Source organism: Kogia breviceps, chromosome 6 (genome assembly GCF_026419965.1).
Source record: "Kogia breviceps isolate mKogBre1 chromosome 6, mKogBre1 haplotype 1, whole genome shotgun sequence".
NCBI lineage: Eukaryota > Metazoa > Chordata > Mammalia > Artiodactyla > Physeteridae > Kogia > Kogia breviceps.
Window position 1 is genome coordinate 125,813,420 of NC_081315.1, and position 27,577 is coordinate 125,840,996.

The 27,577-nt window shown below is 38.8% G+C and overlaps 2 protein-coding genes and 1 long non-coding RNA gene across 9 annotated transcripts in view; 2 read left to right on the forward strand and 1 right to left on the reverse strand.

The window, feature by feature from the left end:
* USP53 (ubiquitin specific peptidase 53) overlaps positions 1-7,966 on the forward strand; it is a 67,392-nt gene extending 59,426 nt beyond the window's left edge. Inside the window, exons 15-16 of the mRNA XM_059066740.2 lie at positions 3,419-3,515; positions 4,786-7,966. Coding sequence (XP_058922723.1) covers positions 3,419-3,515; positions 4,786-5,671 — 983 coding nt within the window. The 3' untranslated portion in view covers positions 5,672-7,966. The remainder of the gene's footprint in view (positions 1-3,418; positions 3,516-4,785) is intronic.
* Positions 7,967-9,277: 1,311 nt separating this feature from the next.
* C6H4orf3 (chromosome 6 C4orf3 homolog) lies at positions 9,278-12,676 on the reverse strand. The gene is made up of 2 exons (XM_059066138.2): positions 12,325-12,676; positions 9,278-10,631 (listed from the first exon to the last, which is right to left on the reverse strand). Coding segments are annotated over exons 1-2 (324 nt in total). The 5' UTR covers positions 12,648-12,676; the 3' UTR covers positions 9,278-10,630.
* A 19-nt stretch (positions 12,677-12,695) lies between these two features.
* The window catches only part of LOC136794402 (uncharacterized), a 70,329-nt gene continuing 55,447 nt past the window's right edge, over positions 12,696-27,577 (forward strand). For 5 of the 7 annotated variants that reach the window (XR_010841139.1, XR_010841142.1, XR_010841143.1 and 2 more), the window contains exons 1-2: positions 12,702-12,911; positions 16,577-16,686. This is a non-coding gene — a long non-coding RNA (uncharacterized lncRNA). Of the gene's footprint in view, positions 12,912-16,576; positions 16,687-27,577 lie in introns of all 7 variants that reach the window. The other 2 variants (XR_010841141.1, XR_010841140.1) reach the window with 2 other exon arrangements.

Sequence of the window (27,577 nt, forward strand, 5' to 3'; positions counted from 1 at the left end):
AAATCCCACTTGATCATGGTGTATGATCCTTTTAATGTGTTATTGGAATTCTGTTTGCTAGTATTTTGTTGATGATTTTTGCATCTATATTCATCAGTGATATTGGTCTGTAATTTTCTTTTTTTTGTAGTATCTTTGTCTGGTTTTGGTATCAGGGTGATGGTGGCCTCATAGAATGAGTTTGGGAGTGTTCCTTCCTCTGCAATTTTTTGGAAGAGTTTGAGAAGGATGGGTGTTAGCTCTTCTCTAAATGTTTGATAGAATTTGCCTGTGAAGCCATGTGGTCCTGGACTTTTGTTTGTTGGAAGATTGTTGATCACAGTTTCAAGTTCATTACTTGTGATTGGTCTCTTCATATTTTCTATTTCTTCCTGGTTCAGTCTTGGAAGGTTACACCTTTCTAAGAATTTGTCCACTTCTTCCACGTTGTCCATTTTATTGGCATAGAATTGCTTGTAGTAGTCTCTTAGGATGCTTTGTATTTCTGTGGTGTCTGTTGTAACTTCTCCTTTTTCATTTCTAATTTTATTGATTTGAGTCCTCTCCCTCTTTTTCTTGATGAGTCTGGCTAATGGTGTATCAATTTTGTTTATCTTTTCAAAGAGCCAGCTTTTAGTTTTATTGATCTTTGCTATTGTTTTCTTTATTTCTATTTCATTTATTTCTGCTCTGATCTTTATGATTTCTTTCCTTCTGCTAACTTTGGTTTTGTTTGTTCTTCTTTCTCTAGTTCCTTTGGGTATAAGTTTAGATTGTTTATTTGAGATTTTTCTTGTTTCTTGAGGTAGGCTTGTATAGCTATAAACTTCCCTCTTAGCAGTTTTTGCTGCATCCCATAGGTTTTGGATCATCGTGTTTTCATTGTCATTTGTCTCTAGGTATTTTTTGATTTCCTCTTTGATTTCTTCAGTTATCTCTTGGTTATTCAGTAACGTAGTGTTTAGCCTCCATGTGTTTGTGTTTTTTATATTTTTTTCCCTGTAATTCATTTCTAATCTCATAGTGTTGTGGTCAGAAAAGATGCTTGATATGATTTCAATTTTCTTAAATTTATTGAGGCTTGATTTGTGACCCAAGATGTGATCTATCCTGGAGAATGTTCCATGCGCACTTGAGAAGAAAGTGTAATCTGCTGGTTTTGGATGGAATGTCCTATAAATATCAATCAAATCTATCTGGTCTATTGTGTCATTAAAAGCTTCTGTTTCCTTATTTATTTTCATTTTGGATGATCTGTCCATTGGTGTAAGTGAGGTGTTAAAGTCTCCCACTATTATTGTGTTACTGTAGATTTCCTCTTTTACAGCTGTTAGCAGTTGCCTTATTTATTGAGGTGCTCCTATGTTGGGTGCATATATATTTCTAATTGTTATATCTTTTTCTTGGATTGATCCCTTGATCACTATGTAGTGTCTTTCCTTGTCTCTTGTAACATTCTTTATTTTAAAGTCTATTTCATCTGATATGAGTATTGCTACTCCAGCTCTCTTTTGATTTCCATTTGCATGGAATATCTTTTTCCATCCCCTCACTTTCAGTCTGTATGTGTCCCTAGGTCTGAAGTGGGTCTCTTGTAGACAGCATATATATGGGTCTTGTTTTTGTATCCATTCAGCAAACCTGTGTCATTTGGTTGGAGTGTTAATCCATTCATGTTTAAGGTAATTATCGATATGTATGTTCCTATGACCATTTTCTTAAATGTTTTGGGTTTGTTTTTGTAGGTCCTTTTCTTCTCTTTTGTTTCCCTCTTAGAGAAGCTCCTTTAGCATTTGCTGTAGAGCTGGTTTGGTGGTGCTGAATTCTCTTAGCTTTTGCTTGTCTGTAAAGCTTTTGATTTCTCCGTCGAATCTGAGTGAGATCCTTGCCGGGTAGAGTAACCTTGGTTTTAGGTTCTTCCCTTTCATCACTTTAAGTATATTATGCCACTCCCTTCTGGCTTGTAGAGTTTCTGCTGAGAAATCAGCTGTTAACCTTATGGGAGTTCCCTTGTATGTTATTTGTCATTTTTTCCTTGCTGCTTTCAGTAATTTTTCTTTGTCTTTAATTTTTGCCAATTTGATTACTATGTGTCTTGGTGTGTTTCTCCTTGGGTTTATCCTGCATGGGACTTGCTGCGCTTCCTGAACTTGGGTGGCTATTTCCTTTCCCGTGTTAGGGAAGTTTTCAACTATAATCTCTTCAAATATTTTCTCTGGTCCTTTCTCTCTCTCTTCTTCTTCTGGCACCCCTATAATGTGAATGTTGTTGCGTTTAATGTTGTCCCAGAGGTCTCTTAGGCTGTCTTCATTTCTTTTCATTCTTTTTTCTTTATTCTGTTCTGCAGCAGTGAATTCCATCATTCTGTCTTCCAGGTCACTTGTCTGGATACATTTCTTTGTATATCTTTTTTTTTTGGCCGTGTCACGCGGCATGCGGGATCTTAGTTCCCCAACCAGGGATCGAACCCATGCGCCCTGAAGTGGGAGTGCAGAGTCTTAACCACTGGACCACCAAGGAAGTCCCATTTCTCTATATATATATATTTTTAAAGAACAGATTTTAAAATATCACCACAGATATTATCAGGAAGCCTTTTTAAGTATTAGAAAACTACAAAACTCATGGTGGTAAATACAAGTTTTCCAAAACTCTTACTTTCATCTAAAAGGTTAAATTTTATCATTGGCAATTAATACTGCCAGTTGCTTTATTCAAGGTGACAGGTTCACTTTTATTTTCAAGAAAATTTCTGCCACATACTCAAGTCTGAATAACTGAAGTTCATTCATTGTCTTTTCAAGTAAAAAGGTGTTCAATTGTAAAGATTAAATGAAATAATTATTATCAACTTCTTACAACTTGAGTAAGCAGTCAATAAACGGAAGCTAGTTAGTGGTGGGATAACATGTTATCATAATACCCTTCCACCCATTTTAATTCAGTTGATGTTCCTAATATTTCTGTGAGGTTTGTAATATAGATATTGGCACCTCATTATGTAAAGGTAGAAACCTAGACTGTAAGGTGGTATAAGTTTGTAAAGTTGGTTTTAGGAATATAAAGTTACCAGCCAATAAGCTATGAATCTAAGCTTCAACTCAAGCCATCTGTCTCCAAATGTGGGATTTTCCCACCATTTTGTCAGTAAAGAGTAAACAGGGGAAGCACAGCTCCACACGACCCATCTAGAATAACACTTTTCGGGGATTGTTGACATTTTCAAGAGATAATAAATTGAGGAAAGAGCCATTGATTTTGTATAAAGGGTTCAGGAAAGAGGTATTATTTGAGCTGAGGCTTGAAGAATGAGTTTTCATCTGTTAATTTGGAAGAGAATTACCTGATTATAGAAAAAACTTTTGTAAATTATGGAGAAGTATAGATAGAGTAAATTCTAAAAGATCACTTAAATAATTTTTCTCATTCTCTTCCTCAGGCTTTAGAAAAGAACTCAAGAACCTGGAAGTAGCCTATAAATCTTATGAGTCCCACCCAGAATCACATCTACAAATAAAAAATCCTTTGATAAAAAGGTAATCCTAGCTATTTGGAATACTAAAATCTTTTAAATTAAATGCATGTATTATAGGAACTCTGTATCAGAAAGGCATACTACCTATCACTACTCTGAAAGCAATGGGTCTAGAGCAGGGGTCCCAAGCCCCAGGCTGCAGACTGATACTGGAACCGGGGCCGCACAGCAGGAGGTGAGTGGCGGCGAGTGAGCGAAGCTTCATCTCCCCATCGCTCGCATTATCACCTGAACCACACCCCCTTCCCAAGTCAGTGCAAAAATTGTCTTCCACGAAACTGGTCCCTGGTGCCAAAAGAACGTTGGGGACTGCTGGTCTAGAGTATTATGAGGCATGTTTTATTGGGGATCATTAAAAGGATGTAAACCTTAATGATAGGGGGCCTACAAAGTACCTTGTACAATATATAATTGTTTGTTTTAAACCTCACAGCATTCTTTTGAGATATATGGTATTTTACAAAAGAGAAAATTTGGGGCTTAGATTAAGTAATTTGGCCAAAGCAACAGAGTTGAGATTTGAATATATAGCTCTTATCTACTTAGCAGAGCCTCAACTCTTTTCATCTTTGTGCTCTAATTGAATTTTATGCAATTCACATGAGAAAAATAATTTAATCATATGAAGATAAATAATTTGCAATGTGATATCATTTTTCTTCACCTTAGAAGTTAACTATTACTTAAAGGTAGTCTTTGATTAACCAAATTATTTTTAATTAGTATATTATCCTTATAGCATTATATATCAAAATTAAAGTACCTCTATTGCTATAAACTTTGGGTGGGAAATGTTTTAGAATATTGAATTGTTTGCTAGTAACATTTTTCTTAAGTCTGTGCTACATTTTATCACAATAAATGTAATTTCAGTGTTTTTAAGTTGAAGTTTTTGGCTGCACCATGTGGCTTGTGGCATCTTAGTTGCCCAACCAGGGATGGAACATGGGCCCGGGCAGTGAAAGCGCTGAGTCCTAACCACTGGACTGCCAGGGAATTCTCTGAAATTTGCTTTTTAAATTATACTTCTAGTTATAAATCTGAACTTGGTAATGACAGATGTTTCTGATAAACATTTATGTATTCTGGCATAAAGATTTTGGATTCAGAGATATAAATTGTTAATGGTTGCAAATAGCTTTCCATTTCTGCTATGTTACACAAATAACATAAGTGCTGTATTGGGAAGTTAAACTACAGGACAAATGTTTGTTTTCCCTCCAATTTTGCATATTTGTGTATGGCGTTTTAGCTTTGTTTTTGTTTTTCAGGTCACATATACGTGAAACCAATGGAAAGTTATTCCCTTCATCCAATCCACAAATACTCAAGGACCATATAGCAAGAGAGCATACCCAACAGTCAGATGAACAGAAACTTGAAAAAGCAAGTGAATGCAAATGTTCTGAGTGGCTTAATATAGAAAATTCTGAGAGAACAGGTTTGCTTTTTCACGTTGATGATAATTCTGCTTCTGGAAAGAGAGTGAACAGTAATGGAACAGTCTCACCATCTTCACTGTGGTCTTTACACACGAGAACTGTGGAGTTGAAGCCAGGAACTGCTCCCCTCATCCAGCAGCAAAATATGATGGAACAGTGTTACTCTGAGAACTCTCCATCCAGGGAACATCTCATTCAGTCAGCCTGCAGATCTGATGGTTGTCAGATGCCAGACCTTGTTTGCCAGAATACCCCACCCCCTCTGCCACCGAAGAAACATGCTATAACCAGTGTGCCACAGTCAGAGAAAAATGATGCTCCACCTGCTGTCAAACCAACAGAGATGCTTAAAGCTGATTCTTCTAGTCTTCCAAAGCACAGTTTAAGGACAGCTTCGGAACCAGGTTTAGAAGTGAGTACATATATGAATGATGAAAGACTTAAGGAAACATTTCAAGCAAAAGAGTATGTCGGCAACACATCAAACACCCCTTCCAGCTCTTCAGCTAATGATTTTCAGGCAGACTCGGGTACAGCTGTTGGTGCTTCTGGCCAGCCAGAAACAGATTCTAGTTCTGCCTGTCCAAATGAGACAATTTCATTAACTACCTATTTTTCAGTGGATAACTGCATGACTGATACATATAGATTGAAATACCATCAGAGGCCCAAGCTCTGTTTTCCAGAGAGCAGTGGCTTTTGTAATGATAATTGACTTTCTCAGAATGAAAGAGGGCTAGGGCCTGTGTTACATAGTAGTCTTGGTTCCAACTGCCCTTCCCAGCAAAGATATAAACCGGGTATATACATTGTAATAGATAAATGATGAAACCGACAGGCTTTAACTTCTAAGGCCATTAGCTAGGAATCAAATGACCAAACCTAGTGCTATATGAAATTAAAACCATGGCAATTTTTAAGTCATTAATCACTTTAACTTTCTATACAGATATTTTATTTTGGGAAGATCTGCTCATTGGATATTTTGGAATTCCCTCTGAATTGTCCTGGCATGCCTCAAAAAATAGAAAATCCGGGGGTATGCAGAAGTCATTTATCATATGCTGCAGTTGAGTAAAAATGTAATTTGTCCCTTTATTTTCTGACTGGTAGACCTATAGGTATTAAACTAACCAGTACTCATGTAGATTAGTAAACTGAGCTAACCGAAAGATAGATGGTTATGTAGCTTGTGTAGTCAAAGCAATATTTGCTTTGTAAAGAAGCACTTTCTAATGAGGAGCCAAAAGAGGACTCACCCATTTGCTTTTGACTTCTGTGATAGTCTACTACATATGATCCCTTTAAGTGTCTTAAAATATATCGACCCATGAAATTGATAGCATTTGGGGGAAAAAAGCCTTAATGATAAAGCAATTTTTAAATTAAATTCTCAAGGTCAGAAGAGAAGACACTTAATTTTGCTCCTAGAATTTTTATCTTCAGAATATCCTTTGTTGTATGCATTCATAAACATTACTTCAGTCATGTAAGCTAAAAATAGTTAAAATACTTCACTTTAGTGTATTTATTTACCTTGTTACATTTTTTCTGATTTTATATGAAATGTGAAAGGTTTTTACTTTGGGCTGCTAATAACTAGTATTGGGAATTAACCTATGGTCCTCTTTTTAAGAATATCACTGTGACTGCCTAAATTTTCCCTGCTATAATATTACCTGTTTGTAGGTTGTCAGCCCATTTTAGTAATTTTTATTCTTGAATTTGAAAATCTTTCTGGGTTTCCAGATGAAATTTTTGCCTTTCACATAGATTTAATTTTTAATGAAATGTATTAATTTGAGCATCCCTCCCTTTTTTCTAAACAAATAATTTAATTTTTACCCCACCTACTTTCATGGAGAAGTCTTTCTTTTTAAAAAAAAAAAGATTTTCCATTATGATGATGACCTTACAAGTGAAAATAAGTACTTTAATTGCCTTATTTCATAGTTGTCATTTAATTTTGTACTAAGCTGGTAAACTAAGTGTAGTTTAGAATAGTTTTACATTGTCCACACTAGAGAACTGAGAATTTAGATGAATTTTATATATAAAACATAATAATTCCATAAACTAATTAGTAAATTTAATATCTTGACCAATCCCACAAATTGTTAAAATATTCCAAAATGTAAATGAATCTTATTTTCTAGATAAGTAGAATATGATTGCTTGTAGAAGTCTAAGCTCACTGAGTTATCAAATCTTGGCCAAATTTTGTCTTCCACCTAGAGAAGTTTTTAATAGCCTTTTCTAGCTATAACAGTAGGTGATTATTATTTTATATTCTCTTAATTTAGAAATACTTGAATATCAACTAAATAAAATTTTATCTTTAAAAAAATTTTTTTTAACATAGCTTTTAGTATGGGGGGTTTGTAAATATTGTAAAGTTTGTAAAATTGTATTTGAAATGTCACAGTAATTACTGCTTTTATAACATTGTAAAATACTAGAAAAATGAGCTTCAAGTATTTTTAATAGCTTTCAAAAACTTTGTGTAGTTTTTATGTCCAGTTGAAAATGTATTATTTGAAACATTTAAACTGATTTCTGATACTTATGAACAATCTCATAGATTTTTATGGGATTCAACTCACAACTGAGTTGCAAATATCAAATAGAAACGTCCAATTTGGGCTCTTTTTAAAGTACTGTCCAGTTGAAACCTCCTGAATCATGTTATAGTACTAACAGACTAGAAACTTACCATTTGTTTTTGTTGATTCAACACTCCAAATATAGATTATGTATTTACTAATCATTCACATGTGAATTTTTTGTTTCTGGGGTGTCTATTTTTATAGATGTTTTCTTCTTGTTATAAGCTTATTATATTATAACTTTTAAAATAATGCAGCCAACAATTGTAACGTTCAAAATACTTCAGAGTATTTTTGTGTGAAGTCAGTTTCTTCTGATTCAAAATTTGGGGGGGGGGATAAACTGATTTTTAATTTAATATGGTTGGACTTTTCTTTGCATTCATAAACTGTGGCTTCCTCTCACCTCTGTGAATTATGTATTTTATGGGAAATATAAGTCAATTTAAAGTTCAGGGGTGAACTTGGAATATCACTGATCAAAAAATTTATCACAGGAGACTCCTAAGAGTTCAACTCCAGCAAGGCCTAAAGGAGCGTTCCCACAGGAGTTAGCAAAGTTTCTTTAAAGAGCCAGATAGTAAATAATTTAGGCATCGTAGACCATAGGATCTCTGTTACTCAACTCTGCCACTGTAGTGTGAAAACAGCCGTAATGTAACATTTACATAACAGTATGCAAATGAATGGGCATGTCTGTGTTCCAGTAAAACTTTATAAGCATTGGAACTTGGATTTCACATCATTTTCACATCATGAAATAGTCTTGACTTTTTTCAATCATTTTAAGATGTTAAAAATCATTCTTGACTCACAGGCCTTTAAAGAGAGGCAAGTGGGCTAGATTTGGCCCATTAGTGCAGTTTGATGACCCTTTTCCTACAGCATAATAACCTCTACATTAAATGCCCTTACTAAATATCCTGTAGTCTCTGAATGTATTCCCACGCCACTTAGGGACTAGGTATATGGAGCACTTCACATCCTAAAATTTTCAGGTTAACAGAACTCTGAAGACTTCCTCACAATTGCTCATTGGACAGTTGATTTCAAATGGTTATTAAAACAATCATTTCAGGGGCTTCCCTGGTGGCGCAGTGGTTGAGAGTCCGCCTGCCGACGCAGGGGACGGGGTTCGTGCCCCGGTCTGGGAGGATCCCACATGCCGTGGAGCCTCTGGGCCCGTGAGCCGTGCCCGCTGGGCCTGCACTTCTGGAGCCTGTGCTCCACAACGGGAGAGGCCTCAACAGTGAGGCCCGCGTACCCAAAAAAACCAAAAACAATCATTTCACTTATATGAAATTTACAAAGGAATTTATCAGACTAAAATCACATTGATGTAAATACTTTTGATGTCTCTATTTTTATCACAGCAACTTGGCCAATTCTTCTTGGTGTCCCATTTACCCAGTTAAAAGCCTGCAAGTATACTATATATTACCCTGAGATGGCACAGCTCAGTGGTAGGCACAACTTCATCTGTAGGAAAGATTCAAACCTCATACTGCCACCATTTTGGATACCATTTACAGTCATGTCACAACACTATGATCTTTCTTCTTAGTAGTATCTTCCCTGTACTAGAAATTTTCAGAATATTCAACAGTTGTGGTAGAAGGCTGATTCTAAGCTCAGAAAGGTAGTATGGATTATAAATCTTTGTGTGTGACTGAACACACCAGTAATTTGTTAAAATGAAAGGAAATCAGACCCAATTTACCTGTATAATCAACATTTATTGGACAAAATTATTAGCAAGTAGCACAAAAACAATTCATACAATCTGTTTGGTACCCTCAATGAAATCCCAGTTCTGTTACTCTAGATGCTTCAACCTTGCCTAAAAAGTTCTCCTCAGGCAGGTTTGTTAGCTTCTCTGAAGGCATAATTGTTAAACTTATAGTCAGCATTAGGCTAAAAGCCTCCAAAATCAATCCCAGATTTCACATTAACCCTAGATGCCATTCTAAAGAACAGAGGATGTAGAGTTTACCAGATCTATGCCATTTCTAAGGGACGGGAAAAGTATTTAGGCAATTCCAATATATAAAATGTCACCAATTTCAAGGACAAGAGCCCATTTCTAACATCTGTTATATAATAGGAATAGCTTCTGAAGGGCATACAGTAGCTGCTTTGGGAATGTGACCTTTTTGATTAAATAGTAGCTGATCACTCCTGGGAAATAAATTCTTGTTAACATATTTAGATTAAAAAGAATATAAGCTCTATAAAGGCAAGGATTTTTGTCGGTTTTGTTCAGTGCTGTACCTGGCCCACAGTAAGTGCTCAAACATTTGCTCAATGAGTAAATATGGTGACTTTGCTGGAGGATTAAAGTAAGTTACAGACATTATAATAAACATGTTTTGGCCACAAACATCCTTAATGCAACCACAATAAAAATTAGGTTTGAAACATACAGTCCTACTTTACAGAGTTCAAGAGCTTAAAAGTGAGGGGACGCATCCAGGTAAGAGAACATGCACTCTAGCCTTCCATTACTGGATATTATATACTTTCTCTAAGATTGTACCAACCTAGCAACCATAACAGAGGTCCACTTAATCTAAAAATTAAACTGGCACTTACAGCAAATATATTGTGGGCCTACATTTTCTGTATAGCTTTTAACTCCTTTTTTCAAAATCCTTCCCTTGCTTTTGGATAATTTCTAAATATTTCACCATATTATCTGCATCATACTAAACCTTGGCCAACCCTTAAATGTTAAAGGAAAAACAATCTATTTCCTAATGAGTATAATAAACCTTCATGTATAAATACTTTTTCTGTTCAGCCCCTGTAAAGCCACCAGATAATCTGTAAAAAGTTTTAAAACATGAATCAGAGCCGAGTTTTAAGAACTTAGCTATGAATGGCTGAGATCATTACCCATTTAATATAGTCCCCGCGAAGAATAACAGAATGTGTAAAATGAAATGAAGGTCCCTTAGAGTTTGAAATTCTTCTGGCGCAAAATCCTGTCTTCTTTGTTCAAGTTTGTAGTCATTTTCAGGATCCACTCCAGGAGCCAAAATTCTTAATTTAGGTACCAGGCAAACCATTCTGTAAAAACCAAATAATTGTCAACAATGTTTCCTTTTTCTTTCCCTTTAAATACTTTATGCCAACTTTTGAAAACTTTGTCTTAGTTATTTGCCTATTCCTAAATGACTTTCATATTGATAAGAGCAAAAAAAGGCCTATTCTTTGTAAGTCTTCCATTTTCTATCCAGAGCTGAAAATTCGGATCATTTTTAAAAACAAAAACAAAAAAACCCCCACTACATTTGAAGTATCACTCTACCAAATATCAGGAGGAGTGGGTGGAAAGATTCTCCTTTACAAATGACAAAGGATTTTATAGAAACACCCATCTTCCATTGGTCCCACTGAACCCTCGGCCACACCATTCAAGAAATCCAAGGAGGGCTTCCCTGGTGGCGCAGTGGTTGAGAGTCCGCCTGCCGATGCAGGGGACGCGGATTCGTGCCCCGGTCCGGGAGGATCCCACATGCGGAGCGGCTAGGCCCGTGAGCCATGGCCACTGGGCCTGCGCGTCCGGAGCCTGTGCTCCGCAACGGGAGAGGCCACAACAGTGAAAGGCCTGCGTACCGCAAAAAAAAAAAAAAAAAAAAAAAAAAAGGAATCAGAGACAATGGGGCCTCACCAACAGTGAGTTTATGCCCAAATTTTTTCCAAAATGGGGGGCTGGGGGTGAGAGAAGAAGACATAATTACCGCAAATTCAATAAGCATGATGACTGAGAGAAATGAACTTACAGTGAGTAAACGATTAGCTCCAAAGCCCAAAGGAGCCGTTTAATGACTAAATGAGCTGCACCGCTTTTCCTCCTTCAGCTCACTGCTCCTCTCCTGAAATCGTCCCTTGTTATCATCTCAGTCCTGTGTCCACCTTGTTCTGCTCCCTCAACCCCCTTCTCTAGGTTCCCTTCCTTCATCCTCTGCCAAAACTGTCTTCTCAGAGGGGGTGGCAATGAAAATGGATTTTCCAAACGGAATCTAGAGTTTTGTGACTTATCAGTTGGTGTTTTGGAGCGTGCGGGTGTGTATATAAAACAAAGCGGGAAATCAAAAAATGAGACCCAGGCTTCCGGGAGGAGAAGTGAGTGAATAAAGTTAACATTTACTGAAATGGGAACACTGAAAAACAAGGTCATTTGAGTAAGAAGTCAAGAGTCCAGTTCTGGACCTATCTGAGATAACCGTGCACGGCCTGCTCACGGTCAAACCGTTGTACAGTAACAGCAGCTTTAGCTGAGCGCTGACTGCTAACAGGCAATGTGCAAATAAATCGCTTTTAGATAAGTTAGCGGTTTATCTAAAACACCATGCCACAACACCGCACCCCTATGACCTGGTTACTATTGGTCCCAAATGGTAAATGGGAATATAAAGCTCCAAAAAGCCAAATAACGTCTCCCGTTTCTTCGTGGTAGCGCAGGAACTCAAACCCAGCCTCTTTCCTCCCAACACAGAACAAAAAAATTATTAAGCCAAGTTTCCTCTACACCTCATCTGAACACCCTCACTGAGGTGCCAAGGAAGGACATGTTCACTCTGGTCTTCATTCCACTCCCGCGCCTACCCGATCCTGCCACTCGCCATCTGGATGATGGTGGACAGGCCATAACTTTCCGTAATGCAATTTCCCCGCCTCTCCCGCACCCACCTCCCCAAACTGGCGTAGATGGTCTCTAAGCCCCTTACCACTTCAACGCTGCGTTAAGAGTACTCACCAGGGCAAAAAATACACGAAGAAAAACAACACCACGTCTAAGAGGACGAAGAGCCAGAGATCCAACCAGTAGGAATGTTTTGGTAACCGGTCTGCCCCGGACTGAGGCCGCACTTCGTGGTTCTGCTGCGGCCTCTCGGCTTCACCCAAGCCTCGCCGCTCCCGCGGACCATCCCGACCATCTTCGGCCGTCGAGCCCACCTCCATTTCGCAACAGTCGCCGCGCCACAATCTGAGTAGCCGGAAATCCTCAGCTCCCACTCTTCCGCGTTCACCTCGCCGGAAAAGCGGACAAAGTCCGACGCCCACCGCCCCCCAACGCATGCGCTGTTCCCCGCCCCGGAAATGGACCCTGTACCCGCCCCGGAAATGGGTCTTGTACCCGCCCCTCCCAGCGAGTAGGCGACGCCCGTCGGTCTGCTGCCTCCGTGACTGCGGACGGACAGCGACGTTTCCACCTGGAGGCGGGGGAAGCTGCCCGCCCGTTCCGCCCTGCAGCGTCCAGGTGGGAAGCCGGTTATTCAGGTTTCGCTAGAAGGAATACTCTCTGGCCGGACCAGAAGTCACTTCACGTCCCATTCCTGACAGGTGATGGATTCCACCTGGGAAGTGCCCATGGTCGCCTCTCCTTATCCCTGTATTCCTTTTGGTCCTTATGCCAAGGTTTTAAAAGAGCCTCCTCTAATGGGTTTTGTCCTGTCCCTAGCATGTTACACTTATTTGATTAAATTCTGGAAACAGCTCTAATGAGGTTGACATCATAAGTATGAGCGTAAGTTTCTAAAGGGGCCAGAGAGCAAAACGTGAGAATTTTGTATGTACCTCAAAGGAGTGAATTTAAGAATATTCCAAGGGTTTGGGAGTGTGATTCCCCCGTGACATTAGAATGTTAGCGGAAAGAAAATGATTTACCATTGTAGGCAAGGGAAAATTCTCCTCTACTCTCTTTGGGTCTCCAGCTGGGCATAAGAACTAAATTGACATAAGACAGGTTAACAGGAGAAAAGCATAGAAGTGGTTTTTAGGGGGGGGGGTTTGTTTGTTTGTTTGTTTGTTTGTTTTTACATGTACATGGGAACCTTAACAAGAGAATGAAGACCTGAGGAAGTGACATGGGCAGAAAGCTTTTCTACCTTTTAGAAAAAGAAACAAGTAAGACAGAGAGGTTTGGTTAGGGGTAGTAAATTGTGGAGAAATGACTAGGAAGATAAGGGTTAGTTTAACAAGGTTTGTTTGTATGGATTTTTTGTTCCAATTTCCCATCTCTGGTGATAAAAATATTTTTCTTCCTCCTGATGTAGGGAGGGCATCTTTTACATGGGAATTTTATCTCCTTCAGGAAGAAAAAGGAAGGTCCGAGTGACCTTCTAGCACCAGCTGTTTCTCAAATGCCTTTAACTGAAAATATTCAATATGCCAAAGTGACATATTTTGGGGTGACATGCTCTGAACTCCTTCATTCCCCTGTCTGAAACTTCCCGAGAAGTTTCACATAAACTCGCTTGAGTTAGTGGCTGTGGAGAGAAGAATTAGGTTAGCAGCTGAGTGGCAAGGGATCTGCAAAGGGAGAGAAGAACATAGATTAGAATGAGGATGAATAAACAGAAAATAACAAATCTAAGCACATTTCCCCATATCCCGTTAAATCAGTCTCTCATCCCTGGGAATAGGTCAGTCCAATAGAATGGCTGAGCCTCGTTTATCTGATGGAGGGTGTTTATCTTATCTTCAAAAGGTGCAGATTAGACATTATTTGTCCCAGGTGATTTACATAGAAGCAGCATGTTTCATCAGTGACGGCACAAGCTCTTCTTTCTTGGGCTGTCAGTGTGTCCAGGGCAAGAAGATTTTCAAGTCCAGCAGAGGCTACTAACTTCTGACTGAAAGGCTTCCGACATTTGCATACCAATATTGAACTTTGTTCTGTTACTATGGAAAGATTTAGAACTGCCTTTTCCAACTCATAAGTTCCAAAGCCTAAGAAAAAGGATCTTAGTACTGAAAAGAACTTAGACTTGTGTATACAAGCCAGTTTTCTGTAATATCTGGTCTAGTGTGTTTATGTGGCCCTACTTTATGAACAAAGAAGCTGAAGTTTTAAATTGGGCTGGCATTTAAAATGGAGTATCGGGTGACAGAGGGTGTCAGGAATTCGAGTCCACATTTTTCTGACCATCCAGGTAGGAGCCCTTTATATACCTTATCTCACATGAGATAAAAAGACTAGTATTGTTCCTGGATAAGGTCAGAATGGAACTTGTGACATATTAGGTTGGGGTTTGGTGTATCTTGTCACCTGTCATATTGGCATCTGTACATCTCCATCTTCTGTGTATCCCTGTCAGTCTGTAGGAGCAGAATAGGTTGTGAAATATCTGATATAGGAGGCCTACAGTTAGGTCTTAGTAGCTGTAAGGCTTGGTTTTGTTACCTGACCAACTTAGTCTGAATTTGTGGTCTGCTTATATGTAATCTTTCGTCTTTGACAGCTAATGAGGGGAGCAACTGAGCTACCCTAGGTTACACGAGGGTGGCTTAGGAGTCAGCCATAACATCTGGTGATTTGGCCAGTGTCCCTGCCATAAGAGTCAGTGCTAAGACCATTTATGACCTTCAAGAGAGGCTTGAGGATGCATCTGTGGAATCAAACCACAAGGTTTGGTTGCAATATTGCCTTAGTATGTCACCTAGGAAAAGCCCAGCATCATGCCTGTTTTCAATGCAAAGGGAAAAATTCCCTTCTAACATCTTTACCTGAGCAAAGGACACTCCCTGAGCTTCCGTAGAGGTTTTTCTATGTGCGGCTAACTCATTGAAAGGAGAAGAGTGACATTTTCTTGGTCATGGATGCCATTACCTGTTATGCATCCATTTTCCTGAGTTGTCTGCCCGGGTGCTCAGATTGGCAAGAACAAAAATTAGCTCAGGTGTTTTGCATAATCTAGATGTTGATATAACCAGCAATCAGATTGATTAGTTAATGTGGCCAGCGTTTGGAAAACTGAATAAAGGGGTGTCCGGTCTGTGCTTGACCTGTTGAGAAAACAATGAGTTAATAAGACTGGAGACAAAGTTTGAAAGAGCCCATAGTGGAGGATCAGAGGGAAATAGATTGAGACAAGCAATCTCCAGTCAGCCTTTTAATAAATGGCTAAAGAAAGGGAGGGCTTTGTTACAAGGAAGCGCTTTTTTTTCTTTTCATCTGGGACTAGGGAGATGCAATAGGGGAGAAAATAGGTAGAAGGAAGTTTCTTGATCTGTGATCTTGGGAAAAGCTGTCTACTTCATGATTTTGTCTGCTTCTGGGACCTGGAAATTGGCCCTGGAAATCCTTACTTTAAGGTCACCTTAGGAATGGTCTTCCAGTTGTCCTGGGAATGCTGCTGATCTGGGTCAAAGCTGGCAGCGCTTGTATGAATCCAGGAGGATTTTTCCTTTATTTTGATGGCAGTGTAAGTGCTTAGCAGTTTGTAAGGGCCTTCCCAGCAAGATGACAATGTATGCTTTCTTCTAAAAACCTTGATGTATACCCAGTCTCCTGGTCAAAGGGGATATCAAGTCAGTGCATTCCACGCCCTTTTTACTGTCAGTAATATCCCCCGAGTATACTAGTTAGTTCCTGTATATGGCTAGTCGTAGTATCATATTGTTCACTTAAGTCCCTATAGTGTTCACTCAATCCAGAAATGGGAGATTTAGAGACGCCAGTAGGCATAGGGTGACCAAACATTATTTCAAAAGGGGTTAATCCACACCATCTATTTGGAGTATTCTGGATTTTTATAAGGGCCAGAGGTAGTGCTTCTGGCCATTAAGTCCAGTCTCTTGATAGACTTTTCCTAAAGTCCTTTTGATGTCTAGATTTTTATGTTCTATTTGCCCTGAGGATTGGGGATGGTTCAGGGCATGAAATTTTAAAGAGTACCTACCCCAAAGTTTTTGCAAGCACGTAGTTTATTTCTGCTGTAAAATGAGTTCCTTGGTCTGAATCCATAAAGGAATACCAAAATGAGAAATAATCTAGTTATTAATTTATTCACTGCTGTGTGGTGTTGTCATGTCTGGTCAGATAGCATTTAGTCCATCTACTAGTATACAGACAGTAAACCACTGGGATTAGCCTAGAGCTGGAGGTAAAACTGTGAAATCCATTTGGAGTCCTGCAAGGGACAGTGTGGTAGAGGAGAACATTTCCTTGCCCACAATTCTGGTATCAAGGGTGGATGTCACTAACTGGACACTGCTCACTCCAGGGCTGCTGCTGCTGACAGATCCTGGACCTCCAACATGAGCCAGCAGAAGATGAGAATTCTACCAGGCAGTCTCCCAGCTTTCTGCCCGTAGTATCCAATAAATGAGAATGGTAAGAGTCTCTTCTTGTCTTTTTCTCTTTCTGAATTTAGATTAGCAGGAGAAAACATTTGTGTGAACTGTTTGGGGGGGTTATAGTGACTCTGGTGTCTTCTGTTATGAATACTCTTGTTTTCTATTCTAGTGGCTGTAGAGAAAGAAAAGCTTAAAAAACAATCTCCCTAGACCCCAGCACCCTCAGAGGGTATATTTTTACCCCTCTGAGGGACAGTACCTCATCAAATGACAAGGTCAACTGATCCTCAGTTGCACCCCAGAGCTCACCATTAAACTTACAGTAGAGAATCAGAAACTGGATTTCTTAATTGACACTGGTGCAACTTTACTGTCAATTCAGAGGATTTATCTCTGTCACCCCTGATTCTATTCAAGCTGTTGAATTCTCTGGGTAATCTGTTTCACTGTCTACATCTCAGGCCACCTCAGTATCCTTAGGACTTCCATTTCTCTTATTTCTTTTCCATCTTTACTACTTTCCATACCTATGATAGTTTTCTTTGAGAGTTGTACAGTCATCAAAACTAATTGCTATTTGTTGCAGCTTCTCTTTTATCTTCATCTTGGCCTTTAGCAGCTCCCGCTATTAATCTGTCTCCACCCCACTCAGCCAACCTGGTGCCCAGCAAACACCCTTTGCTCCAGCCAGATTGATTTCTTCTTCTTCCTCATGGAAACTCTTCTCCTTTTGGCCTTTGACACATGTTGTCTTCATTAAACTGAAATACTTCCCCACCTATCCTAATCCTTCCCATCCTTTTTCAGTTCAAATTGCCAACTTCACAAAGTTTCCCTTGCTACAATTCACATTGATCTCTCCATTCTCAGTATTTTTAACACACCAATTGCAAAAAAGTTTACATTTAACTCATCTCCAACTACTTCATATGTCATGCTTTCTTCTTAGAGTGAGAGTTATCTTCTGAAAATTATGCAGTGAGTATTCCCATAGTTTCTTGTCTTTCTAATGCATCAGTTACCCTCTACATTCTGTAACAGCCACCTGTTGATGAGGTGTCTACTGGTCATTTTTCAAAACTTCTCTACCTTCAGCTCAAAAAACATTGAAATTTTCTTGACATGTTGTTTGGTACATTGGCTTGCGTTGTAGCAAAATTTTATGTAAATTGTCTCCCCTATCAGAGTATTAAATATTCTTTAGGATATTTTACCTATCCTATATTTATACCATCTTTGCAGCCTCTATAGTCTCTCAAACCGTACCTTGAATGTGGAAGAAATTAAATATTTATTCAGTTATGTTTTGTTGTATTCTGCAGCCACTAATACAATCTTAATTATCTCTTTTGTAACATAGTAGTATAATGATACCACTGAGGTCTACCACTACTGATCTACCACTGTCAGTGAGGATACTTTCTGAGATTTTTCTCAAGTACCAGTAATGGATATACACTAATCCATTCCCCCATTTTGGATTTCATGTCTTTTATTTCAGTGAATACTCCTTGAATGCCTACTGTGTGTCAGGCACTATCTGAGGAGCCATAGGAGATACAGATGCAATAGTCATCCAGTTCTTTAGAAGTACTGGCTGAGGACATCGCACAGATATGGGATATTCAGACACTCTGTCCCAGAGCCCTGGGGTTCTGCATCATGGTTGGGATGTTAGGAAGGCTAAGCAGGATTGGCTGTGAATAAACTGCCTACTGTCTTCCCCCTACCTACTCGCTCATGTACAGACTTCAACCTTAGGAGCTCAGTTTTGTTTATTTTATATGTTGGGGTTTCATAAAAGATTTTGTTTCAAAATAAAGAGGGCATTCTGCTGCGTTTTGAAGTTTAAAAACAACTTCAATATGGCCAAGCTTAATTGGTAGGCATAGATGACAAAGATGTTAAAACCCACAGCCTTGAAGTCTCATTATGCTAACCAATAGAGCAATCAACCTTTGTTTTGTGTTTTTTGTTTGTTTGTTTTGTTTTTTTTTGTGGTACGCGGGCCTCTCACTGTTGTGGCCTCTCCTGCTGCGGAGCACAGGCTCCGGACACACAGGCTCAGCAGCCATGGCTCACGGGCCCAGCCCCTCCGTGGCATGTGGGATCCTCCCGGACCGGGGCATGAACCCGTGTCCCCTGCATCGGCAGGCAGACTCTCAACCACTGCGTCACCAGGGAAGCCCCAACCTTTGTTTTATTGAAAGGTGTTGGAGGGATGGTCATTGAGGGTGCAGATTGAAAGGTTAGTCAATACATGACATGTCTTCTCTCATAAAGTCATGTAATAGGCTTCCAAGAGTAGACATGACAATATTGACATAGGTGTGAACTAGAATAACAGTGTTAAGCAAATGGTGGCCCAGGTGATAACTGCTATATATAAAATATTAACCTGAATTACACTTATTTTATAAGTGTGAGAAATGTCAACATGTTAACAGCAGTTAACTCTGGGAGATGGAATGACAGATCATTTTATTCTTTGTGCTTTTTCACAAAGTTGGGAAGATGGGAAGAAAGTTTTTTGAAGTAAGTTAGGAAACAAGCAAGAGATAGTCTAGGTCAAAATGATTACTTAAGTAGTTCTGACATCAGATCACAGGCTCTAGGCAAATAAGTATCAGGGGATTTTAATGATTTATAACAGTGTTTTTCAAACTGTGTTTCATGGAGCTCCATGTTTCCTCAGGGAGAACTCAGGGGGACCAACATGAAACGGAGGAACAGATGCAGGGAATGAGGCTTCAGGCCTCTACTGGAGAAACTCAGCTTTTATGTTCATACCTATAAATATGCCCTGTTAGAAAACAGATTTATTTTTTCCTGCTCTGATGAGAGCCCTGTCAAAAAATCACCTTGGGAGACCCATGTTCAGAATGGTAGAGTAGGCAGCTCCATGCCTACTGTCCCTCCACGAAACATTGAAAATAAGCAGAAACAACCTGAAATAAGTTTGCCAGAACTCTGGGAAACAGTCAAAGGTTTACAGAAACCAAGCAAATCCTAGTCAAAATATGTGAAGACATGGATAGAATTGAGGGAGGAAATAGATCTACCATAATAATTCAACATTTCAATACTCCACTTTCAGTAATGGGCAAAACATCTGATCTAGACAGAAGATCAATAAGAAAATAGAGGGCTTTCAGATAAAGACAAATACTGTATATCACTTATATGTGGAATCTGAAAAATAAAACAAACTAGTGAATATAACAAAAAAGAAACAGACTCACAGATATAGAGAACAAACTAGTGGTTACCAGTGGAAAAAGGGAAGCAGGGAGGGGCAATATAGTGGCTAGGGGAGTAAGAGGTGCAAACTACTATGTATAAGATAAATAAGCTACAAGGATATATTGCACAGCACAGGGAAATAGCCAGTATTTTATAATAACTATAAATGGAGTATACCGTTAAAAATTTTGAATCACTGTTGTACACCTGAAACTTATATCATATTGTAAATCAGCTATACCTCAATTTAAAACAAAGAAAAGAAAATAGAGAACTTGAAGGACATTATAAAGCAATGAGACGTAACAGACATATATAGAATACTCCACACAAAAACTGCAGAGTACACTACATCAGTTGGTAGCCCAGGCAGACTAAAATAGAGAGTGTATTGATTTTAGAAACTGGGAAGAATGAAGTTTATAAAGTGTTTAACATTGCCCCCTGACAAAATAATCCTACAGGAATTTCAACTCAAAATAAATGAAGAAGCTGTTTCTTGTTTCATAACACTCATTCAGTTTCATTACTCTGCTCTTCCTAAACTAGCAACATCAAGCCCTCATAGAATGTGCTGGTTTAGGTATTTGTATTGCAAATCCCAGAAACTCACTAAATGTAACTCCAGGGCCATTTTAGGACTGTCATGAATCCAAGGATCCAAACCCAGGGCTCTTACTCTGCCTGTCGTCATTTGAAGCATAACTAGAACGGCTCATTTCCTGACCTCTTTCAGGTTGGTTATTGCTCAGACAACACCTATTCAGGTTACTTTCCTGGCCATCCTACTTAAAACTGTACTGATATTCTCATCCCTCTTTAAAATTGAACTCACTCCTCATCCGTCTTCCTGGCCTTGTTTTCTCTGTAGCATTTATACCATCTAATGTACTTTATATTTAACCTTTTTCTCTTGTATATTATCTGTGTTCTCCATGGGGACAGGGATTTTTTTTGTCTGTCTCGCTTACTATTGTGTTTCTAACACTTAGATCAGCACCTGCATCTAATAAATGTTCAATAAATATGTGTTGAATAATATTTTGAATGAAAATTTACCTGTATAACCATATTAAATAAAATTGAATCTATATTCTAGAATATATAGACTCTAGAACCAGACTACTTGGGTTCAAATCCTGGTTCAGCCACTTACTGCCTGTTTACCTTTGGCGAACTTACATAACTTCTCTTTGCCTAAGTTACCTATTCTGTAAAATAAGAATAGTAATACTAGTTCTTTTGTTTGTTTTTGTTTTTTAAGCAGAGTTCTTCTTAGAAGCCCAAATGATTTAATTAATTAATTAATTAATTAATTAATTAATTTATGGCTGTGTTGGGTCTTCGTTTCTGTGCGAGGGCCTTCACTAGTTGTGGCAAGCGGGGGCCACTCTTCATCGCGGTGCACAGGCCTCTCACTATCACTGCCTCTCTCATTGCGGAGCACAGGCTCCAGATGCACACGCTCTGTAATTGTGGCTCACGGGCCCAGTTGCTCCGTGGCATGTGGGATCTTCCCAGACCAGGGCTCGAACCCACGTCCCTTGCATTGGCAGGCAGATTCTCAACCACTGCACCACCAGGGAAGCCCCCTAAGTAGTTCTTATAGTATAGAGTTGTTGTGAGGATTAACATGAGTTGATTTTTTTTTTCAAGTGAATGATGCTTTATTTTTTTTTAATTTAAATTTTAATTTTTTTACACATCTTTATTGGAGTATAATTGCTTTACAATGGTATGTTAGTTTCTGCTTTATAACAAAGTGAATCACTTATACATATACATATGTCCCCATAGCTCCTCCCTCTTGCGTCTCCCTCGCTCCCACCCTCTCTATCCCACCCCTCTAGGTGGTCCCAAAGCACTGATGTGATCTCCCTGTGCTATGTGGCTGCTTCCCACTAGCTATCTATTTTATGTTTGGTAGTGTATATGTGTCCATGCCACTCTCTCACTTTGTCCCAGCTTACCTTTCCCCCTCCCCGTATCCTCAAGTCCATTCTCTAGTAGGTCTGTGTCTTTATTCCCATCTTGCCCCTAGGTTCTTCATGACCAAGAAGAAATTTTTTTTTCTTTAGATTACATATATATGTGTTAGCATACAGTAATTGTTTTTCCCTTTCTGACTTACTTCACTCTGTATGGCAGATTCTAGGTCCATCCACCTCACTACAAATAACTCAATTTCGTTTCTTTTTATGGCGAGTAATATTCCATTGTAAATATGTGCCACATTTTCTTTATTCATTCATCTGTTGATGGACAGTTAGGTTGCTTCCATGTCCTGGCTATTGTAAATAGAGCTGCAATGAACATTTTGGTACTCTTTTTGAATTATGGTTTTCTCAGGGTATATTCCCAATAGTGGGATTGCTGGGTCATATGTTAGTTCTATTTTTAGTTTTTTAAGGAACCCCCAAACTGTTCTCCATAGTGGCTGTATCAATTTACATTCCCACCAACAGTGCAGGAGGGTTCCTGTTTCTCCACACCATCTCCAGCATTTATTGTTTGTAGATTTTTTGATGATGGCCATTCTGACCGGTGTGAGATGATATGTCACTGTAGTTTTGATTTGCATTTCTCTAATGATTAATGATGTTGAGCATTCTTTCATGTGTTTGTTGGCAATCTATATATCTTCTTTGGAGAAATGTTTATTTAGGTCTTCTGGCCATTCTTGGATTGGGTTGTTTGTTTTTTTGATATTGAACTGCATGAGCTGCTTGTAAATTTTGGAGATTAATCCTTTGTCAGTTGCTTCATTTGCAACTATTCTCCCATTCTGAGGGTTGTCTTTTGGTCTTATTTATGATTTCCTTTGCTGTGCAAAAGCTTTGAAGTTTCATTAGGTCCCATTTGTTATTTTTTTTTTTATTTCCATTTCTCTAGGAGGTGGGTCAAAAAGGATCTTGCTGTGATTTATGTCATAGAGTGTTCTGCCTATGTTGTACTGTAGGAGTTTGATAATGTCTGGCCTTACATTTAGGTCTTTAATCCATTTTGAGTTTATTTTTGTGTGTGGTGTTAGGGAGTGTTCTAATTTCATTCTTTTACATGTAGCTGTCCAGTTTTCCCAGCAACACTTATTGAAGAGGCTGTCTTTTCTCCATTGTATATTCTTGCCTCCTTTATCAAAGATAAGGTGACCATATATGTGTGGGTTTATCTCTGGGCTTTCTATCCTGTTCCATTGATCTGTATTTCTGTTTTTGTGCCAGTACCATATTGTCTTAATTAATGTAGCTTTGTAGTACAGTGTGAAGTCTGGGAGCCTGATTCCTCCAGCTCTGTTTTTCTTTCTCAAGATTGCTTTTACTATTTGGTGTCTTTTGTGTTTCCATACAGATTATGAAATTTTTTGTTCTAGTTCTGTGAAAAATGCCAGTGGTAGTTTGATAGGGATTGCATTGAATCTGTAGATTGCTTTGGGTAGTAGAGTCATTTTCACAATGTTGATTCTTCCAATCCAAGAACATGGTATATCTCTCCATCTATTTGTATCATCTTTAATTTCTTTCATCAGTATCTTATAATTTTCTGCATACAGGTCTTTTGTCTCCTTAGGTAGATTTATTCCTAGATATTTTATTCCTTATGTTGCAGTGGTAAATGGGAGTGTTTTCTTAATTTCACTTTCAGATTTTTTATCATTAGTGTATAGGAATGCAGGAGATTTCTGTGCATTAATTTTGTATACTGCTATTTTAACAAATTCATTGATTAGCTCTAGTAGTTTTCTGGTAGCATCTTTAGGATTCTCTATGTATAGTATCATGTCATCTGCAAACAGTGACAGCTTTACTTCTGCTCTTCCAATTTGGATTCCTTTTATTTCTTTTTTTCTCTGATTGCTGTGGCTAAAAATTCCAAAACTATGTTGAATAATAGTGGTGAGAGTGGGCAACCTTGTCTTGTTCCTGATCTTGGTGGAAATGGTGTCTGTTTTTCACCATTGAGAATGATGTTGGCTGTGAGTTTGTCATATATGGCCTTTATTATGTTGAGGAACGTTCCCTCTGTGCCTACTTTCTGCAGGGTTTTTATCATAAATGGGTGTTGAATTTTGTCAGAAGCTTTCTCTGCATCTATTGAGATGATCATATGGTTTTTATTCTTCAATTTGTTAATATGGTGTATCACATTGATTGATTTGCATATACTGAAGAATCCTTGCATTCCTGGGTTAAACCCCGCTTGATGATGGTGTATGATCCTTTTAATGTGCTGTTGGATTCTGTTTGCTAGTATTTTGTTGAGGATTTTTGCATCTATGTTCATCAGTGATATTGGTCTGTAGTTTTCTTTCTTTGTGACATCTTTGTCTGGTTTTGGTATCAGGGTGATGGTGGCCTCGTAGAATGAGTTTAGGAGTGTTTCTCCCTCTGCTATCTTTTGGAAGAGTTTGAGAAGGATGGGTGTTAGCACTTCTCTAAATGTTTGATAGAATTCACCTGTGAAGCCATCTGGTCCTGGGCTTTTGTTTGTTGGAAGATTATTAATCACAGTTGCAATTTCAGTGCCTGTGATTGGTCTGTTCATAGTTTCTATTTCTTCCTAGTTCAGTCTCGGAAGATTGTGCATTTGTAAGAATTTGTCCATTTCTTCCAGGTTGTCCATTTTATTGGCATATAGTTGCTTATAGTAATCTCTCATGATCCTTTGTATTTCTTTTTTTTTTTTTTTTTTAATCTGGTACGCGGGCCTCTCACTGTTGTGGCCTCTCCCATTGCGGAGCAAGCTCCGGACGCACAGGCTCAGAGGCCATGGCTCACGGACCCAACCGCTCCGCGGCATGTGGGATCTTCCCGGACCAGGGCACGAACCCGTGTCCCCTGCATCGGCAGGCGGATTCTCAACCACTGCGCCACCAGGGAAGCCCCTTTGTATTTCTGCAGTGTCAGTTGTTACTTCTTCTTTTTCATTTCTCATTCTCTTGATTTGAGTCTTTTCCCTTTTTTTCTTGATGAGTCTGGCTAATGGTTTAATCAATTTTGTTTATCTTCTCAAGGAACTAGCTTTTAGTTTTATTGAACTTTGCTATCATTTCCTTCATTTCTTTTTCATTTATTTCTGCTCTGATCTTTATGATTTCTTTCCTTCTGCTAACTTTGGGGTTTTTTTTTTTGTTCTTTCTCTAATTGCTTTAGGTGTAAGGTTAGGTTGTTTATTTGAGATGTTTCTTGTTTCTTAAGGTAGGATTGTATTGCTATAAACTTCCCTCTTACAACTGCTTTTGCTGCATCCCATAGGTTTTGGGTCATCGTGTTTTCATTGTCATTTGTTTCTAGGTAGTTTTTGATTTGCTCTTTAATTTCTTCAGTGATCTCTTGGGTATTTAAGTGTACTGTTTAGCCTCCATGTGTTTGTATATTTTACAGATTTTTTCCTGTAATTGATATCTAGTCTCATAGCATTGTGGTTGGAAAAGATACTTGATACGATTTCAATTTTCTTAGATTTACCACAGCTTGATTTGTGACCCAAGGTATGATCTGTCCTGGAGAATGTTCCATGATGACTTGAGAAGAAAGTGTATTCCGTTGTTTTTGGATGGAATGTTCTATAAATATCAATTAAGTCCATCTTGCTTAAGGTATCATTTAAAGCTTGTGTTTCCTTACTTATTTTCATTTTGGATGCTCTGTCCATTGGTGAAAGGGGGGTGTTAAAGTCCCCTACTATGATTGTGTTACTGTCGATTTCCCTTTTTGTGGCTGTTAGTATTTGCCTTATGTATTGAGGTGCTTCTATGTTGGGTGCATAAATATTTACAATTGTTATATCTTTTTCTTGGATTGATCCCTTGATCATTATGTAGTGTCCTTCTTTGTCTCTTGTAATAGTCTTTGTTTTGAAGTCTATTTTGTCTGATATGAGAATTGCTACTTCAGCTTTCTTTTGATTTCCATTTGCATGGAATATCTTTTTCCATCCCCTCACTTTCAGTCTGTATGTGTCCCTAGGTCTGAGGTGGGTCTCTTGTAGACAGCATATATACTGGGTCTTGTTTTTGTATCCATTCAGCCAGTCTGTGTCCTTTCGAGCATTTAATCCATTTACATTTAAGGTAATTATCAATATGTATGTTCCTATTACCATTTTCTTAATTGTTTTGGGTTTGTTATTGTAGGTCTTTTCCTTCTCTTGTGTTTCCTGCCTAGAGAAGTTCCTTTAGCATTTGTTGTAAAGCTGGTTTGGTGATGCTGAAGCCTCTTAGCTTTTGCTTGTCTGTAAAGGTTTTAATTTCTTGGTCAAATCTGAATGAGATCCTTGCTGGGTGGAGTAATCTTGGTTGTAGGTTTTTCTCCTTCATCACTTTAAATATGTCCTGCCACTGCCTTCTGGATTGCAGAGTTTCTGCTGAAAGATCAGCTGTTAACCTTATGGGGATTCCCTTGTGTGTTATTTGTTGTTTTTACTTGCTGATTTTAATATTTTTTCTTTGTATTTAATTTTTGATAGTTTGTTTAATATGTGTCTTAGCATGTTTCTCCTTGGATTTATCTGTATGGGACTCTGTGCTTCCTGGACTTGTTTAACTATTTCCTTTCCCATATTAGGGAAGTTTTCAACTGTAATCTCTTCAAATATTTTCTCAGTCCCTTTGTTTTTCTCTTCTTCTTCTGGGACCCCTATAATTCAAATGTTGGTGCATTTAATGTTGTCACAGAGGTCTCTGAGACTGTCCTCAATTCTTTTCATTCTTTTTTCTATTTTTTTTTTTTTTTTGTGGTATGCGGGCCTTCCACTGTCGCGGCCTCTCCAGTTGCGGAGCACAGGCTCCGGACGCGCAGGCTCAGCGGCCATGGCTCACGAGCCCAGCCGCTCCACGGCATGTGGGATCTTCCCGGATCGGGGCATGAACCCGTGTCCCCTGCATCGGCAGGCGGACTCTCAACCACTGCGCCACCAGGGAAGCCCCATTCTTTTTTCTTTATTCTGCTGTGCAGTAGTTATTTCCACTATTTTATCTTCCAGGTCACTTATCTGTTCGTCTGCTTCAATTATTCTGCTATTGATCCCTTCTAGAGAATTTTTAATTTTATTTATTGTGTTGTTCATCACTGTTTGTTTGCTCTTTAGTTCTTCTAGGTCCTTGTTAAATGTTTCTTGTATTCTCTCCATTCTGTTTCCAAGATTTTGGATCATCTTTACTATCATTACTCTGAATTCTTTTTCAGGTAGACTGCCTGTTTCCTCTTGACTTGTTTGGTGTGGTGGGTTTTTGCCTTGCTCCTTCATCTGCTATGTGTTTCTCTGTCTTCTCATTTTGCTTAACTTACTGTGTTTGGGGTCTTCTTTATGCAGGCTGGAGGGTTGTAGTTTCTGTTGTTTTTGGTGTCTGTCCCAGTGGCTAAGGTTGGTTCAATGGGTTGTGTAGGCTTCCTGGTGGAGGGGACTAGTGCCTGTGTTCTGGTGGATGAGGCTGTATCTTCTCTTTCTGATGGTGAGGTCCACATCTGGTGGTGTGTTTGAGGGTGTCTTTGGCCTTATTATGATTTTAGGCAGCCTCTCTGCTAATGGATGGGGTTGTGTTCCTGTCTTGCTAGTTGTTTGACATAGGGTGTCTAGCACTGTAGCTTGCTGGTCGTTGAGTGGAGCTGGGTCTTGGCATTGAGATGGAGATCTCAGGGAGATTTTTGCTGTTTGATGTTACGTGGAGCTGGGAGGTCTCTTGTGGA